This window comes from Caenorhabditis remanei, chromosome X, assembly GCF_010183535.1.
Source record: "Caenorhabditis remanei strain PX506 chromosome X, whole genome shotgun sequence".
NCBI lineage: Eukaryota > Metazoa > Nematoda > Chromadorea > Rhabditida > Rhabditidae > Caenorhabditis > Caenorhabditis remanei.
Window position 1 is genome coordinate 19,448,831 of NC_071333.1, and position 15,409 is coordinate 19,464,239.

The 15,409-nt window shown below is 39.4% G+C and overlaps 1 protein-coding gene across 1 annotated transcript; it reads left to right on the forward strand.

Moving 5' to 3' along the window:
• Positions 1 to 3,420: 3,420 nt before the first annotated feature.
• GCK72_025918 (uncharacterized protein) lies at positions 3,421 to 12,784 on the forward strand (the record flags this gene model as incomplete). Its single annotated transcript, XM_053736552.1, has 13 exons — positions 3,421 to 3,812; positions 4,361 to 5,152; positions 5,834 to 5,897; positions 6,035 to 6,111; positions 7,622 to 9,497; positions 9,569 to 9,686; positions 9,734 to 9,914; positions 10,945 to 11,035; positions 11,435 to 11,729; positions 11,783 to 11,945; positions 12,011 to 12,098; positions 12,514 to 12,656; positions 12,706 to 12,784. The coding sequence occupies 13 exons, from the start codon at positions 3,421 to 3,423 to the stop codon at positions 12,782 to 12,784; spliced, it is 4,359 nt and encodes a 1,452-aa protein (XP_053580118.1).
• Between the last annotated feature and the right edge of the window lie 2,625 nt (positions 12,785 to 15,409).

The following is a 15,409-nucleotide window of genomic DNA, read 5'->3' on the forward strand; positions in this document are numbered from 1 at the left end:
GTTTTTCTCTTCTTTTGCTGAACAAAGAATGGGAAACAAACTTTTCTATGGGAAAATTTGGAGACTAATTTGGAATTTGGAAGCTAATGAGAATCTCCGTTGCTTTTCAAAAAGAATATTGTGATCACTTATATTTTGTTTTTTTCATCTACAGTATATTTAAATTCTAATTGAATTATGGAACTATCTGAATCTTTCCAGCTCTGTCTTTATTTTTCTTTTTCATAAAATTCCTCGTTTTTGAAAATATCTGTCTGGCTTCATTTCCATATATTTCTTCTCATTTCCCCGGTAACCAAAACATGTTGTTAATATATTTTTCTTATGCTTTAGTGGGTAACACCTGCTAAATTCAATTTTATATCAGAAATCAAATTTGTTCTATTTCCCCCCAACTTACAAGTTGTGACATTTTTCTTCATTCTGTGAACATTTGACATTGTATCAGTATGCTGAATTTCAAATAACAGTATTCAAAACAACTATTTTCCCTTATTTTACCTCGCCTCGTGTTTTTCATAATGATTTAGTGGTATGGTTGTGTTTTTGTTTTGTGAATCGAATACTACGTGAGTGGATTTATAGCTATAAATGTGTTCAATGGGAAAGTTAATAAAATAAATCTTATTCAGTTTCATAACCTTATAATGTGAGCTTTAAAAAGAGTAGAATACTGAACTGACCTAATTTTTAATTTTTTGTAAACAATCCACTTCTGATAGCACGGTATAGCTTCAAGTTTTACAATTACCAAATGACTATATAAGTTATATGTCAGTTTTTTTCTGTTCTCCTTACAATGCGTCAAAAAGTATCAAAATTGTCATTGGCAAATACGTTACAAAGGAAAAGTGTTTTTTTAAAATTTGAATAAGTGTAACATGTGAAACATCTCTAATGATTCACAAAACGTTCTATCACATTAATAATCACACCAAATGTATACATTGTGACATTACGTACATAATTTCTACACGCAACACGATTTTGTTTGCTCTCCTTCCCTTCCCCTTCTACTACTCTGACAATTTCCAAATGTCCATGAAAAAAACGGTGTTATCGGAAAGAAATGAGTCTCAACTCGAAACCACCTGTCATTATTTTTGGCCAACTATCTGATCAGCTCTTTTTTCTCTGTTCTCTCCCTCACCAAGAACGCAACTGTTTCAAAAAGTATTCGGAGTATTCGGATGAAAGACGTTGTCCTCTTCTCAACAAAAGTTTTGTGTTGTCGTGAAGAAGATTTCGTCCAAGTAGCAAGAAAAAAAGATGACTAGAGAGGGAGCAGATGAGGGAAAAAAAAAAGGGGAGAACCAAGGTCCTTGCTTTCGCTTTTTTCTCCGCCGACGAGGAGGATGTGTCTGAGAGACAAGGCGACCGCTACGCGAGTCTCAGCGTTGCGCTCTCTGACTCATCTACTACGTACACAGCTGCCCCGCACGTAGTTCGTCGCCTCTTTACTCTGTACAGCCTTTCTCTGCTTCTCTCCCTCTCTCTCTGTTGTTGTCCCCCTTCGGTCGGTTGGCGGTGTCTCCTCGTTTCTTTCGTTCGCCTCTCTCCAACCAATTTATTGATTGAATGACCATTGGATTGTAGAGACAAAAAGAGCCAGCTAAGATTCCGAGAGGTCCTCTGGGGACCTACACCTTCCCCCTTTTGTTTGTTTAACGCAGCAATTTTTGGAGACTCGTGGGCGGCAATATCTCAAAGAGGTAGGTCCCATAGCTAATTGCACTCTCTGGGAAGGGAATACTGCTGTTTTATGACACTTGAAGTGACGTCATTAATGCGGTAATAATTTGGTACCTAGGCGGCTAGAAATTTTTGCTTTTTAGAAATTTTCAATAACAAACTTAGAACTTGAGAATCTGGGGTCAAAACTAAATAAAATAATAAATTCACGAACTCCTTTAAACCTTTTCCGACCAAACGAAACACAAATTTGACATTGTTTCTTTTAAAATTTTGCAAAAGTTGTGTTATGATTTATTTTTGTTTATATCTTCCCCGTCATTCTAGAATGAATCAAATCCTGTACATCGGTTTTTAAATTCTTTTTCGTTTTCTCTTAGCTTTTGCATTTTGCTATTGCATAACACGCATAATTAGTATAAGGATTCTCCGCACCATACTGCTCTCCTCCGTTTCCTCGTCGAAAAGACCGTATATGTCCTTGGAGGTGACCCTTTTTCTTTTTGTTTGGCCTATATAGTTCCCTTCGTTTGCTTGGTAAAAAAAACAGATGATATTTGACAGGTTTTTGGTGTTTTCTTTGGACAGTGCTTTGGATTTAGTGATGAAATATTTTTGTGACTCAAAAAAACTTTCTTTTTTTCCTTATCTTTTGTTTTTCTTACTAATTACTTTAGAAAATCAGCATGTTTTTAGTTTAGTTTATTCATTCAAATTTTTGTTTCTTAAAGTTTTCTTTTTCTGTCCAGAGGAAATTTAGGAACTATTCAGAACATCACCCAGTCTTTAGCTTAGCATGGTCCAAAAATTATTTAAACAATTTTTTGAAAAAGCTTGACACTTAAAATAATCAGTTATGAATTAAAATAATTCAGGTACTCAGTGCTAGAAAGTAAACTATAAATAACTATTTTGGCTCCGATTTTATTATTTTTTAAAATATTCTTTACTATTTTGTGCAAAAGTTTTGCATTGGCAGGTATCGCTCTAAAAGTTTTGAGACAACATTTTTTTATCGACTTCTGATATTCATGGTTTTCTGATGGACCTATTCTCGACCTATTCGCAAGGTAGCAAAAAAAGCAAAAAACTATTTTTTACTACTAGCAAAAAATAGGTTTTTGCTTTTTTTGCTACCTTGTGAATAGGTCCATAAAATTAAGGTATAGAAAGAAAGTGACAAAGAATATAAATGTTTTATTTTTTAAAAACTTGATTTTTTATCATTATCAAAAATTTTACGAAATATTTAACTATAATTTATTTCTCAAAAAGGGCTGTCATAAATGTCGAAATTTCTGCACTTTAAGACATCATAACTTGGTTTTGAGTAGCGACTCTATTCTAATAGTTTTTAAAAGAATCTCTTAAACCGCCTGAACAATTTCGGAGGTTTTCAGAAATTGCGTAATTATCTACTCCAAACATTTTCCATGTGAATTGGAATAAGCTGATTCTTTCTTTTTCTTTTAAAATCATTATTTGAAAACATCAGACATAGTAATAGCTTCTTCACCGAATTTCTGTCCAAGATAACACTTTGTAGAAACTTCCGGTGTTGCTATGATCTCTGCCTGTTTTATTTTTCCTACCTCCTTTCCAAGTTTTATTTCAAAAACGTTATGTCACACTTCATATTTACCTAAGGGTTCAGAACAAAGTCCTCTGTTTTTTTTCAAAATTCTGATTCTATATTCATAATTTATAAATAATAATTTATTTCCAGGTATGGTCAGTACCCGGTCGGCTCGGGGACAACAGCGGGAAACTAAAACCAATACCAGCAATGCAAGGACAAAGAGGCGAGTAACAGCAAGTTCTGCTGCAGAGAAAGTAAAGGAGAAAGCACCAGAGAAAAATAAAGAAAGTGCCCCAGTCAAAGCTCCGGAGAAAAATGGGAAGACAGCTCCAGCGGACCCACCTTCACAAAAACCTGCTGAGAATGCTCCGGAGAAAAATGGAAAACCCGTCTCAGTGAACTCAAAAGAAGACCTGCCAGCGACATTTTCACATGCAGAGTTAGTTCTAGAAAAGGAAACGGAAGAAGCTCTTGCAAACGCTCCATTCATTGGTCCACTGAACAGGCCACCGCGATACGCAAGGATGAGACAGAAGTTTAGGTGAGTTTTTCTTTTAAACTAAAATATTTTGTTTAATTCTTAACAAAAAATCTAACATGAAATGCACTAGATTTTAAAGAAATTTCTTATTCTTGACATCCAATTGTGATGAACATCGTGATTGAGAGACTCCCTCGTTTATCACAACCTCATGTCAACGGCCTTCTCACTCCCGTGGCACAGTCGGTTAGGATTTTTTACCACCGCACGGCTGGTCATGGGTCCAGCAACACCAGCGTGACCATTCGTTTTTTAAGTTTTGAGTTTCTACCTCCTGCAACTTGTTTTTCTTCTGATACCTGGTGTTGGTCTCACGTTGACAACTGGTGTAGCTTTTTTGTTTGTTTTTATTTTGGCTGCTATGGTAACCCGACTTGCAGTCATATCAAAAAAAAGAATTAGAAAATGGAGCTGTCGAAGCAAAAGAGAAAAAAAATTGAGAACTGGGGAATGCAAACACTTTCGTTTTTTTGTTTGTTGGAACCTTCAACAGATAAAATTAAACTACATAAATTTACTTTGAAAGAAGCAATCATGTAATTTTTTAGAGAGGAAGAACAGCGGGAGAAAGAGAGGCTTGCTCGAGTACGGAGAAAACCACCGCCACCCAAAATTCCACCAAGACCGCTTTCTTACTATATAGATATGGAAAAAAGGAATCCTCGTCCTCGCTCTCCAAGAGATTCCTCCTCCTCCTCTCCGGAAATTCCTCGAAAAAAGCATACAAAGGAAGAAATTGAAGCAGCAAAAGCAAGGCTTGCTGCAAATTATCCTCCTCGACCAAAAACACCTCCGGAAATTACAAGAGTTTACGATGGTATGAAACACACTATCAACACATATCTTACTGAACCAGGACCTCGTGCATTACCACTGCCAATTCTTTTGAATGAACCTATAAACCCAATATTTCCGAAAACGCCAACTCCTCCACCTCAACCAAAGAAAAAGTCCAAAACGCCACTGTGGGTTGTCACTTTGAGCAGTGATAGTGAGCATACACCACCGCCGCCGCCACCTCCACCGCCACCAAGAAAAAAAGTTGCTCCACGACCAGCGCCGCCACCACCTCCACCTCCACCGCCGCCGCCGCCTCCGCCACAAGCGTCTCCCAAAAGGCAGAAACTGAAGACACCGGAGTTACGACGGGATTCTAAAAGTTCAAGATGGAGGAAACCAGGGCCTGCACGGTCTCCCAGAAATAACAAACTGAATAGTCCGAGGTCACATGTGAAACCAAGAAGAGAGGTGGTCAAGGAACAAAACGCGCCAGCTTCATCAAAAAGGACAGAGCAACACGAAAAACGGAAACGACAACGTTCGTCTTCATCAATTGAAGTGTGAGTTTTACTAAAAAATTGAGTTTTGTAATAAATCTAAAAAAGAAATGAGAAAAATATCTCTTTTTTCTCATTTCCTATCAGAAAACACAGGAAATTGTATAGTTTTCTTATTACCAGAACGTTCTGCTTCTAATTCTAAGAATATGATTCACCACACACTTGCTGCGTAGGTGTGTTAGGCGCCTCAATGCTTTTTTGAGATTTTAGTCAATCAGAAAAAAAATTTCACTTCTTTTCCTCTTTCTGTCTGTTTAGATATAATAACTGTCTACACTACTACTGGTGGCTGTCGCTGTTTTTTAGTCAGTCAGTCAGAAGGTGACATTTGAGTAGACGAGAAGAAAAGAGAGCTGAAAATAAAGAAGAGTTCCCACCAGCTTTTTGTAGTATTTTCTTTTTTCGAAGTTTCTTATTATTCTGATTTTCGTTTTTTGATCAAAGATGCCAGTGAACCGTGTAGTGTTGTGGTTTTTCAAGAAAACGAGAAAGTGAGTTTCAAAACAAGAAAAACAGCAAAGAAACAGAAAAATGTATTCAAAAATGAAGATCGTACAGTAAACAACCTTTCTTTTTGTCTAAATTGAAAAATGTATGACTAATAGGTGTCACAGTAGCAAACTAGCAAACAAAGTTAAAATCGAAAAGTATTCAAAGCATTATTCTTCCATTTTTTTTCAGAATCAAAATCGTCAAGCACCAAGCGACACAGTCTTCCTACACGAGAACTCCAATACCACTTCTTGTAAGTTATTTTTTTCTAATTATTAACAACAAAAAATCTGTAAACCAGCTCTACGATTTGTTATTGTTTGTTCCTTGGTGTTCGTACTATCAAGAAATTCTTAAATGGACTTTTTTTGAGTTTTTGCTTTGTTTCAGTATGCGGCCAACAACTCGACTAAGGATTCTGGATATACTCGTCGAGGTGGTTCGGTGGGTATTGTTACTAAAATTCGGTATTTGGTATAAACCAAGATCCTACATTAGCTATTTGTGCACTTTATCTTCTGTAATTTTGGAATTCCGAAACTTTATCAATATCAAAATCCTCTTTCATCAATGATTTCGGAACCCTGTACATATTGATTGATTTCGATTTAATTCATCATCTCCCCCCCCCCTTTCTCGCTCCTCAATTCATGGACCCTTCCGATTCCTGTTCTCCCATCCCGCACTGCTCCTTCGAAACAAAGAAAAACCCCCGACACTTAGTGACGTGTATATATTTCGAAGGAGAGAGGTTTCAAGACTGATCGGATCCTTCCACACTATTCGGAAGATAGAGAGAAAGAGGACATTGACACTGGGATCCAAGACGAGGGAAAAATAGTTTAAAATTGCTGCTCGACGAGCTCTGTTTCTTCATCTACTCATTCTTCGGGGCTCCTCTTCTTCTGCGCTTCCCGCCGGGAAACGGAAGACTAAGAGAGGAAAGACATGGTTGTAAAGTGAAATGAAGAGGGGAGACAGATAGAGATATGGGAGCATCATCTCCTGCTCCGTCTCTCTCTCCATCTAACAACTCAGTGGTGGGCGGCTCTGTGTCTCTTCGGGATCCCGTCGTGTCTTTCAGGGAAAGTGGATGGCGAGAATCCTGGATATTCTTTTTCTTTCCCCGCTGCTTTTTTCTGCTTCTTCCCGGGACCCTTCAAGCCCAACACAGAGTACCTATTATTTTTGTGTATGTGTATCTATCTATCTCTTTTTACGAACCCCTTTTTCCTTTTCTTTTTCTCTTTTCCTGCTTTTGCGACTAGTTGAATGTGGCCTATCGAACAACGAACAAAAACATCAATCTCAGTTTTTTTCTGATAACCTTTTTTTGATAAACCAGGGAAATCAAAATTACTTCCGAATTTTTAAAATCTAAGGATCCCCCGTTTTGTAGGTCAGGTGTCTCCATCTCCATAGAATTGTCACAAGGGCTCGTCCCCCATGATCCTAGTCTTGAAATCCTCGATTACTAACTAACCTTCACGTCATTTCGACTGCATGAATTTGCCAGCTGCATGGAGTTGACCCGACCCCTCTACCATAGACAGATGTTCAAAAAAATTGTTTTTAAGAGTTGTGAAATCCTATTTGTGTTTTTTTTTCGTTTGAACCAGCTGGAGATTTGAACTATACCCGTGTCGATCTCCAACACCTGGACACTTTTCATAAAAAGGCCGTACCATTTGAGATTTTAGTCACCACTCTATTTTCGACGATTTTTCGACCAATTTTCAATTTTTCTCAAGAACTAAACTTTTTGAGTCACTCTAGTTAACCACCTGACGCTAGCTGCTCGATGAACTTAACTTTTATCTGAGATGGATTTTTCGAATTTTCCTGACACGTGTCGAACTTTAGGTCAAACCTATTTCTAGAATCTTAGACCTCCATTATTCCAACTAAAAATGTTCTTTTCTCCTTTCCAACCAAAATTTCCGTCTTTCCAGTGTCTGTCCCTTTGCATTCCTCTAGGGCCACCTCCAAAGTGGCCGTGCCAACGACGACGGTGGACCCATCCACGTCATCCTCATTTGCATTCCCATCTCCATCCGTCTCACCGTACTGTCTCACCGCGTGCTCTTCACCAAATCCACCATCATCTCGTGAACCTTCAACTACTACCAGTTCATCCGCCTACCAACATCTCTTATCACCTTTAGCCTCACGTCGTCACTATATCTCGCATCGATTACCTCAGCGAGCTGTACTTTCGAACGCGCCACCAATCCAGTCAGCTGCTATTGTCTTCAAGACAACAGAAAGCACTAGCCACCCACTACCACCGATATTAGTCGTAGATCCTCCTCAAGAAATGCCTGTTCCTTATCATCAAAAAGTGGCAAGCAGTGGTGGCGGCGGTGCCATTCCAGCTACCAACTCTTTGGCACTCCGTCGATTACCACTTGTTGTGATTCCTCGTAAACGGAAATACAAGAATTACGTGTCACGTCGTCGGAATACTCAACTTCTCGCCAGCTTACGTAGATGTGTCTCTGATCCGAATATCTACAAAAGTTATAACCACTGGAAAGGGCTATCCAGGCCGATGTCACCCATAAAATCCGGAGCTCCTACTCCGAAAACTGTGACTCCTTTGCCAGTACCTCCTGCAGTGCCAGCTCACAAGAAGCTTACCCCCAACCCTGCGCCCACTCAGAATCCGGTCAAATTACCATCCCCTCATGCCGTTTCTGAAAAACCTGAAAAGTCAGAAAAACTGGGCAAATCTGGAATTCTAGAAAAGCCAGAAAAACCAAAAGCTGCTGTTCTCCCAACTGCTTTACCTGCCAAAGCTCCATTATCCAAGCCAACTGCATCGAAGGCTCCAGTGGCTACTGTAGCACCATTGGCCGAGCCGGAAGCTCAGAGCTCTTCAAGCAACAATCAAGTTCCTGCTCCATCTCCGATTTCCAAGCAAGTCTCTGGTAAACTGACGGAACTCAAGAGTAAGAATGGTCCACCAACTGAGAAAACTGTGCTGAGGATTCCTTCTGCTGCTTCTACAAGGGCAAAACTGGCTGCTACTGAAAATCAAGCACCAACTTCAACAAGTAAACCTTCTCCATTTGCTCCAGCTATTGCTCCGTTACGTGATGGCGTCCAACCACCGACGCCAAGTGCTGCACCACCCAGGCCGCCACCAGTAAAACAGAATTCTGTACAGAAGCCTCCAGAGCCGAAACGATCCGTTGGTGCCCCGCCGAAAACTTTGCCGTCTGAGGGTGTACATAAAATTGATGGCATAGAATTTTTGGCGAAGGATTCAGATGATGGTCAGCTGCCAACCACGTCTTCTGGTGGTCCAAAAGCTCTCCGAAGAGCGTATGGCTCGAAATCTGGTACCACGATATGTGCAATTGGTAGTCCGAATGTTCCGTCCACCAGCAATGCGGCTCCTCCACCACAGGAAGATGAGAAGAGGCTGATAGAGAAGAAATTGTCACTTCGAAAGAAGAAACTGGCTGGAGAAGGTATTCCAGGAGGATCAATGCTAACCGGGTCGAAGTCAGGAGTGGAAATTGGGTTGAGTATAAACAACAATAATAATAAAGAGCAAACCGATGAGCAGAGAGCGAAGAAAACGGTGAACGCGGTGGCTGCAGCGTTTTCCACTCAAGGCGGATCTAGTCAGGGTCAAGGTCCTGGAGCAGGAACAGTCACCGACGAGAATACGACAACTGCAACGATAACTCCAAAAGAAAGTCCATCAAGTGCGGCAAAGCCAAAATCTGCAGCAGTGCAAAGTTTGATCTCCCAACTACAGTTACCCGCTTCTGTATCGGCGAAAGTTGATAAAATCATTGCTTGTGGGGATAAGGCGCGGAAACCGTCTAGAGCTGGTTTACAGGTACACCATCGGTGTGAGACTACTAACTTTTCACTAATGTATTTATTTATTCTCATATTTCAATTTTTCAGGCTCCCCATCCACACCGAAACCCAGCAGTAGCAGAGACGAATCCATCAAAAGAACGACTGGCAGACGATAAGGATGGTCACTTGATCTATGCAAAAGGAGACTTCATTCTTAATCGATGTAAGTCACAAAAATTATTAGATTTTGAAAAAATTCTTTTTTTTCAGTTACAATTTATGAAACACTCGGAGAAGGTACCTTTGGTAAAGTTGTGCGTGTGGTGGATTCGTTGACGGATACGTTCATGGCTCTGAAAATAATCAAGAACGTGAGCAAGTATCGGGAAGCTGCGAAGTTGGAGGTGAAAGTGCTGCAGAAGTTGGCTGAAAGAGATCCGGAGAAGAAACAGTGAGTTTTTTTTCAAAAATTGAATTTGAAAAGTATGAGATGTCAAAAATATGAATACGCTAATAATACCCGTCAAAAATAGAACATTCCGCAGAATTTCTGAATTGTGACTCCGAAAGTTCACATATCAAAAGTTCGCACATTCACATTACTTTCATGACCTCGTAACCCATAGGACACCAATTTTACCAATCACATGAAATTTTATCGATTGCACTTTTCAAAAAGTTCAAATACCAACACCTCCCGGTGTAAAGTCTTTCTCCCCGCCGTTCGTTTCATGCTCGAATATTTTCAAATGTGTTAGATTCTATACACACTCACACACACTTACACACTCACATGACGGATGAGTGTGTCTCGAAATTTCTGATACTTGACGAATCACCAATCAATAGGGGTAGGAAAAGGAGAGAAAGAGAGAAATAGTGATTTTCGAAATTTGTCCCCCCTAGCTAGCCTCCGGATGCTTCTCGTTTCTTCTGCGGTTTCTCTCTTCCCTTAGCATCCTCCGAAATGACAACTGTTCACATGAAATAGTGTGGACGCACGTGTTGAGTCGGGGGGAGACTTAGAATGGGGGAATCCTTGGAAACGCTCTTTGACTGGGCTAGAGTGAGGAAGAGAAAAGAGAAGATGAATTCTGATATCTTTTTCTGTCCTAGAATCGAGAGAGAGAGAGAGAGAGAGGGAAAAATGATTGTGAGGGAGAAGTGATGAAGAAAAAGTGGGAAAAAAAAGAAATGTCATGTTCCGTAGCACCCGAAAGAACATGAAAAGATGTTGTAGAGAAGATAATCGATTATTTTTTCGTGTATTACACTGAGAAGAGAAGGTTGTTGAGCAAGAAATGTGTGCACACTTACACCTTCACTTACACTTTTTCACGATAATATAAGAAAAGTGAGGATTTATTAGTAGAAAACGGGAATAAACCGACTTGTCACGGGCCAGCCCAATTTTGACAATTCTGGAAATAAGGAAAAGGGAATATGGAAATCATAAAATCTAAATCTAACGTTTTTTTCAGCTGGGTCATTCACATGGGTGCCTACTTCGACTATCACGGCCATATCTGCTTGTTGTTCGACTTGATGGGACCATCGATTTTCGATTTCTTGGTAAGGTTTTTGTAGTTTTTGATAGAAATGTGAAAGGAGATTGTGTGCTGAAGAGTCTGAGTGTACAGATTGTATTTCGTAACAAGATTTTACATTGAAAGAACGAATGAAGACTGAAAAACTGATATTTTGGCGTCAGTGCTCACTCTATTCACTAGGCTCCAGGAAATTTAGGCTTCGGTCATTTCGCCACAGTTTCGCCACTAATTTTCGGAAGGTTTCCGAAGCTTTATGGGGAAAAAACATAACACCTTGATTAGCACACACGAACTACTGATATGTTTTCCCCATGAAGCTTTGGAAATTTTTCGAGAATTGGTAATGAAACGTCTAGTTGTGAAATGTCCCGGAACCATTTGCTATTCCTGCAACTAGCCTACTAATTTTCCTTATTTCCAGAAAGCCAACCACTACAGGCCGTACCCAATGGAACAAACAATGCACATCGGTTGGCAACTCATCAACGCTGTCAAATTCTTACACGACAACAAACTGACGCATACCGACTTGAAGCCGGAGAACATTTTGTTCGTTGATAGTCGCTACACCACAAAAATAGTCGATAAGAAGCCAATGCGTGTACTCCAACATACTCACGTCCGACTAATCGATTTCGGCTCGGCGACATTTGATCATGAGCATCATTCGACTATTGTGTCAACACGTCACTACAGAGCTCCGGAAGTGATACTCGGTAAGTTTTTCATTATAAAATCTAGAAAATTATCTGAAAAATTGAGTTTTCAGAGCTCGGATGGGCACAACCGTGCGACGTCTGGTCAATTGGATGTATTCTCTATGAGCTCTACACTGGTGGCACTCTCTTCCAAACACATGAAAACCGTGAGCACTTGGCGATGATGGAACGTGTGCTGGGTGATGTCCCGGCACGAATGGCCAAAAAGACAAAGTAGGTTTTTCAAGTTTTCAAAAATTGTTAATATTTCGACAAATACTGACACAAATCAATTTCAGAACCAAATTCTTCGTGAACGGCCGCTTGGACTGGGTTAGCTCCTCTCCTGACGCAGCGTACGTTCGCGACAACTGCAAACCGTTGAGAGTGAGTAAAAAAAAGAGGCTTAGAGTGAGTTTTACTTCTATTAACTTGTGTCCTCCCCGCCCTTCGCGTAACCCTTATCAGGTTTACTTCCTGTTGTTTATCGTGGAATCGACGAATGACAGTCTCGAGGAAAATTGTATCCAGACTGCTGTTTTTCTAACAAGTCTTCAATTTTCATGACTAACTCTGCATGTGAAAGACAAAAACTTTCTGAGAAAAGGAAAAAGTGTTATGCATGTAACCCTGCATGTACAAAGTGACCTTTATCAAGTTTGATAAGCCTGAGGTATGGTATTTCCTTCCCAAAATATAAGACTCCCTGCATGATACTGCTATTTCAACCCCACCGACCAGCTAACAGGCTGTGATTTGTATAACAGCACTCTGTTGACTTTCAATAACTTCTTCTTTCCAGAGAGCATTAACGTGCACCGAACCGGAGCATGTTGAACTCTTCGAGATCATCGAAGCCATGCTGAATTACGAGCCGACAGGAAGAATGCGGCTGAGTGAAGCATTGGAGCACAGATACTTCACTCGATTACCAGATAGATTGAAGTAAGAATTTTTTCTCAGGAAACTTTCTCTAAATCACTGCTTCTTACAGAGTTGCAACACCAGTCGAGCCTGCAGCATCTGCATCTGAGCAACTGGCGATGATCGCCACCAGAGCCTTACCCACCTAATTTTTATAAAATTTATTTGTACCCACCCCCTCCCCTTTTTTTGGTGATATTTTTCCTAAAAAGTTCATCCCAGTGCGATCAATAAGTTGATGCAATATATACCGGCCCTATCTTTGTGTATCTTTTTCATGTAACCTATTTTTTTTGGTCCCTGTCACATTTTTTCTTATTTCTGTGTTTGTTTCTTTTTGTATTTCTGCTTTTTTCCAACATTCACCCTTTCACCAAGTTCTCATGTTTTTTTTTTCATGGACACTGTACAATTTGGTAGCCGTCTACCAAATTGTACGGTTGGCCTCGTTGATCGGGTTTGCATCCCCCCGCATGCTCCACAACATTTTATTCAGTACTTTTCCCACTGTAATTTTCTTTTTTGTTTGTTTTTTCTTCATATTTTATAGCTATAGAGTTCAGTATATTTTATCCCTTTTTTTAGTCATTCTTTTTTTATAAAAAAATAATTTCAAAACTCTTCCTCCCTCAACAAATTCCCTGCTTCTCATTTTCAACATGTGTTCTTTTTCTTTACTTTAGTAATTCTCCAATGTTTTTTAATTTGGAAATGTGTACACAAGTTTTTTTTTGATTTTTTAATTATTTCAATAATATGATATTTTTTAATTTATGGGTTCTCTTTTTCAGACAAAAAATTCTGTTCGAGGAAAAATTAAACTTTTAGGACAATTCAGGTTTTGATTTTCACATTATCAAGAAGAAAAACGCGTTTACTGGAGATCATACATTTTTCTTCTTCTGCTAAATGTGTCCCACTATACTTTTTTCAGTAAAAGTAACCAAAGTTCGCCTTCAAAAAACTCATTTGAAGACTTCTGACTTGCCCTATAAAATATGTAATGTCTAATCCAACCACAATGTATAACAAATTGTATAAGACTACTGTAATGTAGTAAAAATATAATTTCAGCTTATTCCAACACTAATGAATCCTTCGGGATGGATACAAATCCTATGTTTGTATCCATCCCTTGCTTGACTCTCTGAACTCCCATTTGTCAGGCTGCGTAGCAACATGTTCGACGTTTTGTGCAAAACACATCCGAATGTATGCCCAAACCCATCTATTACACTTTTTGACATTTTCATAAATGTCCGTCAGCGACATCGAACATGTTTCCGTTGCTATATTCGTTAGTCCTTTTTTCTTTCAGTTTGCAGGCTGAAGGTTCCTGAAGTTTTTTCTATGTAAAACAAAAAACAAACGCGTTTTCGTCTAATCAGGTATATAATAATGATTTAGCACAAGATTTATGAGGCTCTCTCTCCCCAGCTGCGGAAATTGAGAAAAAAGAAAGAATGTGTTTTGTTCCCTTCTTTCTATTCATAGAATCTCAAGGCCCCCAGCGGAAAAGAAAGTGCACATACCCACTGGCGCTCCTTAAATGTTTTTTCGAAAAAAAACCTCTATCCGCACCCTCTTCACCTTTCTATCATCGTAATCATAAAATCATCGCCCCGACCCGCAATGACGTCGATAAAATTTTGCTCCAGAAAAGCGGAGACGACAAAACAAACGAATATATATCGTGAGAAGAATCAAGCGAGTGGAGTACGAATAGTGCATACATTATCATTTCATTCAGCACTCTTCCTCTCTTTTTTTGACTCGGCATTCGTTTATCCTCCCGTTTTTTTCTTTCTTTTTGCTGGTTTATATCGATTTCCCTTTGTTTTACGTTGGCAATTCAAATATTCTAAACGGGAGGTGCTTTGACGGATATATCCATAACTTTTTGTTCTTGTAGTTCCAGTACACGCTTCCAAAAGAAAACTTGAATTCCAAATAGAGCGGATTTTCAAGTAATGTTTTATAAACTACGAGCATTTCTCTTTCGTACCACTCGTAACTGTGGAAACTTCGATGCACACACACACACTCGTTTCGGTTCTTTACTGAATTTGCTAAATTTGTTAGAGACCTCAATAGGGTATGTTCCAGACGTAACTCGGTCTTTCAAATTGGCTTAAATTATATTCAGTACAGCTGATCGCGCTGATTTCGAATATGTCATCCATTTTTGCAGAACTCTTTACTGATTCAAGATATATTCGTTTTAAGTCATTTCCAGTGAAAATTGCAGTTTTTGCAATAAAATTGACTCGATGCAGTGGAGAGTTCTGCAAAAATGGGTTACAGCGTGTTGAAAAGTACATAGAATATGAGTCAAATTGGATCGCCGACGTCAGAAACATTCCCTAGTCAGAGGAACAGAGTCCTTGCGATTCAAAGCCACCGATGGTCAACCACAATCGCAAGCGCTTGACGTTTTCATACCCGTGTGCACTTGTACGACTTCACCAAGGCAACCATCTATCCAACTCATCAATATTAAGTGTGTAATTAATGAATAGAATTTGATGGCATTTTCAAAATCTTTTTTTTTCGTGACCGACAATAACTTGGGTGCCCTTGAGAAGACACTACATCCTTCATCATCATGGTGCCATTGATTGACTCCCGTTTTAGATATCTAGTAGTTATCAGGACAACGAAAACACTAGGTTACTGGAAAAGTACAAACCCCTTTTTTGTTCACACACCGTGGTGAGCTCCTTCTTTTTTCAATACTGAAAAATGGAAAGAAGGGAATGATGAATTTTTCATGG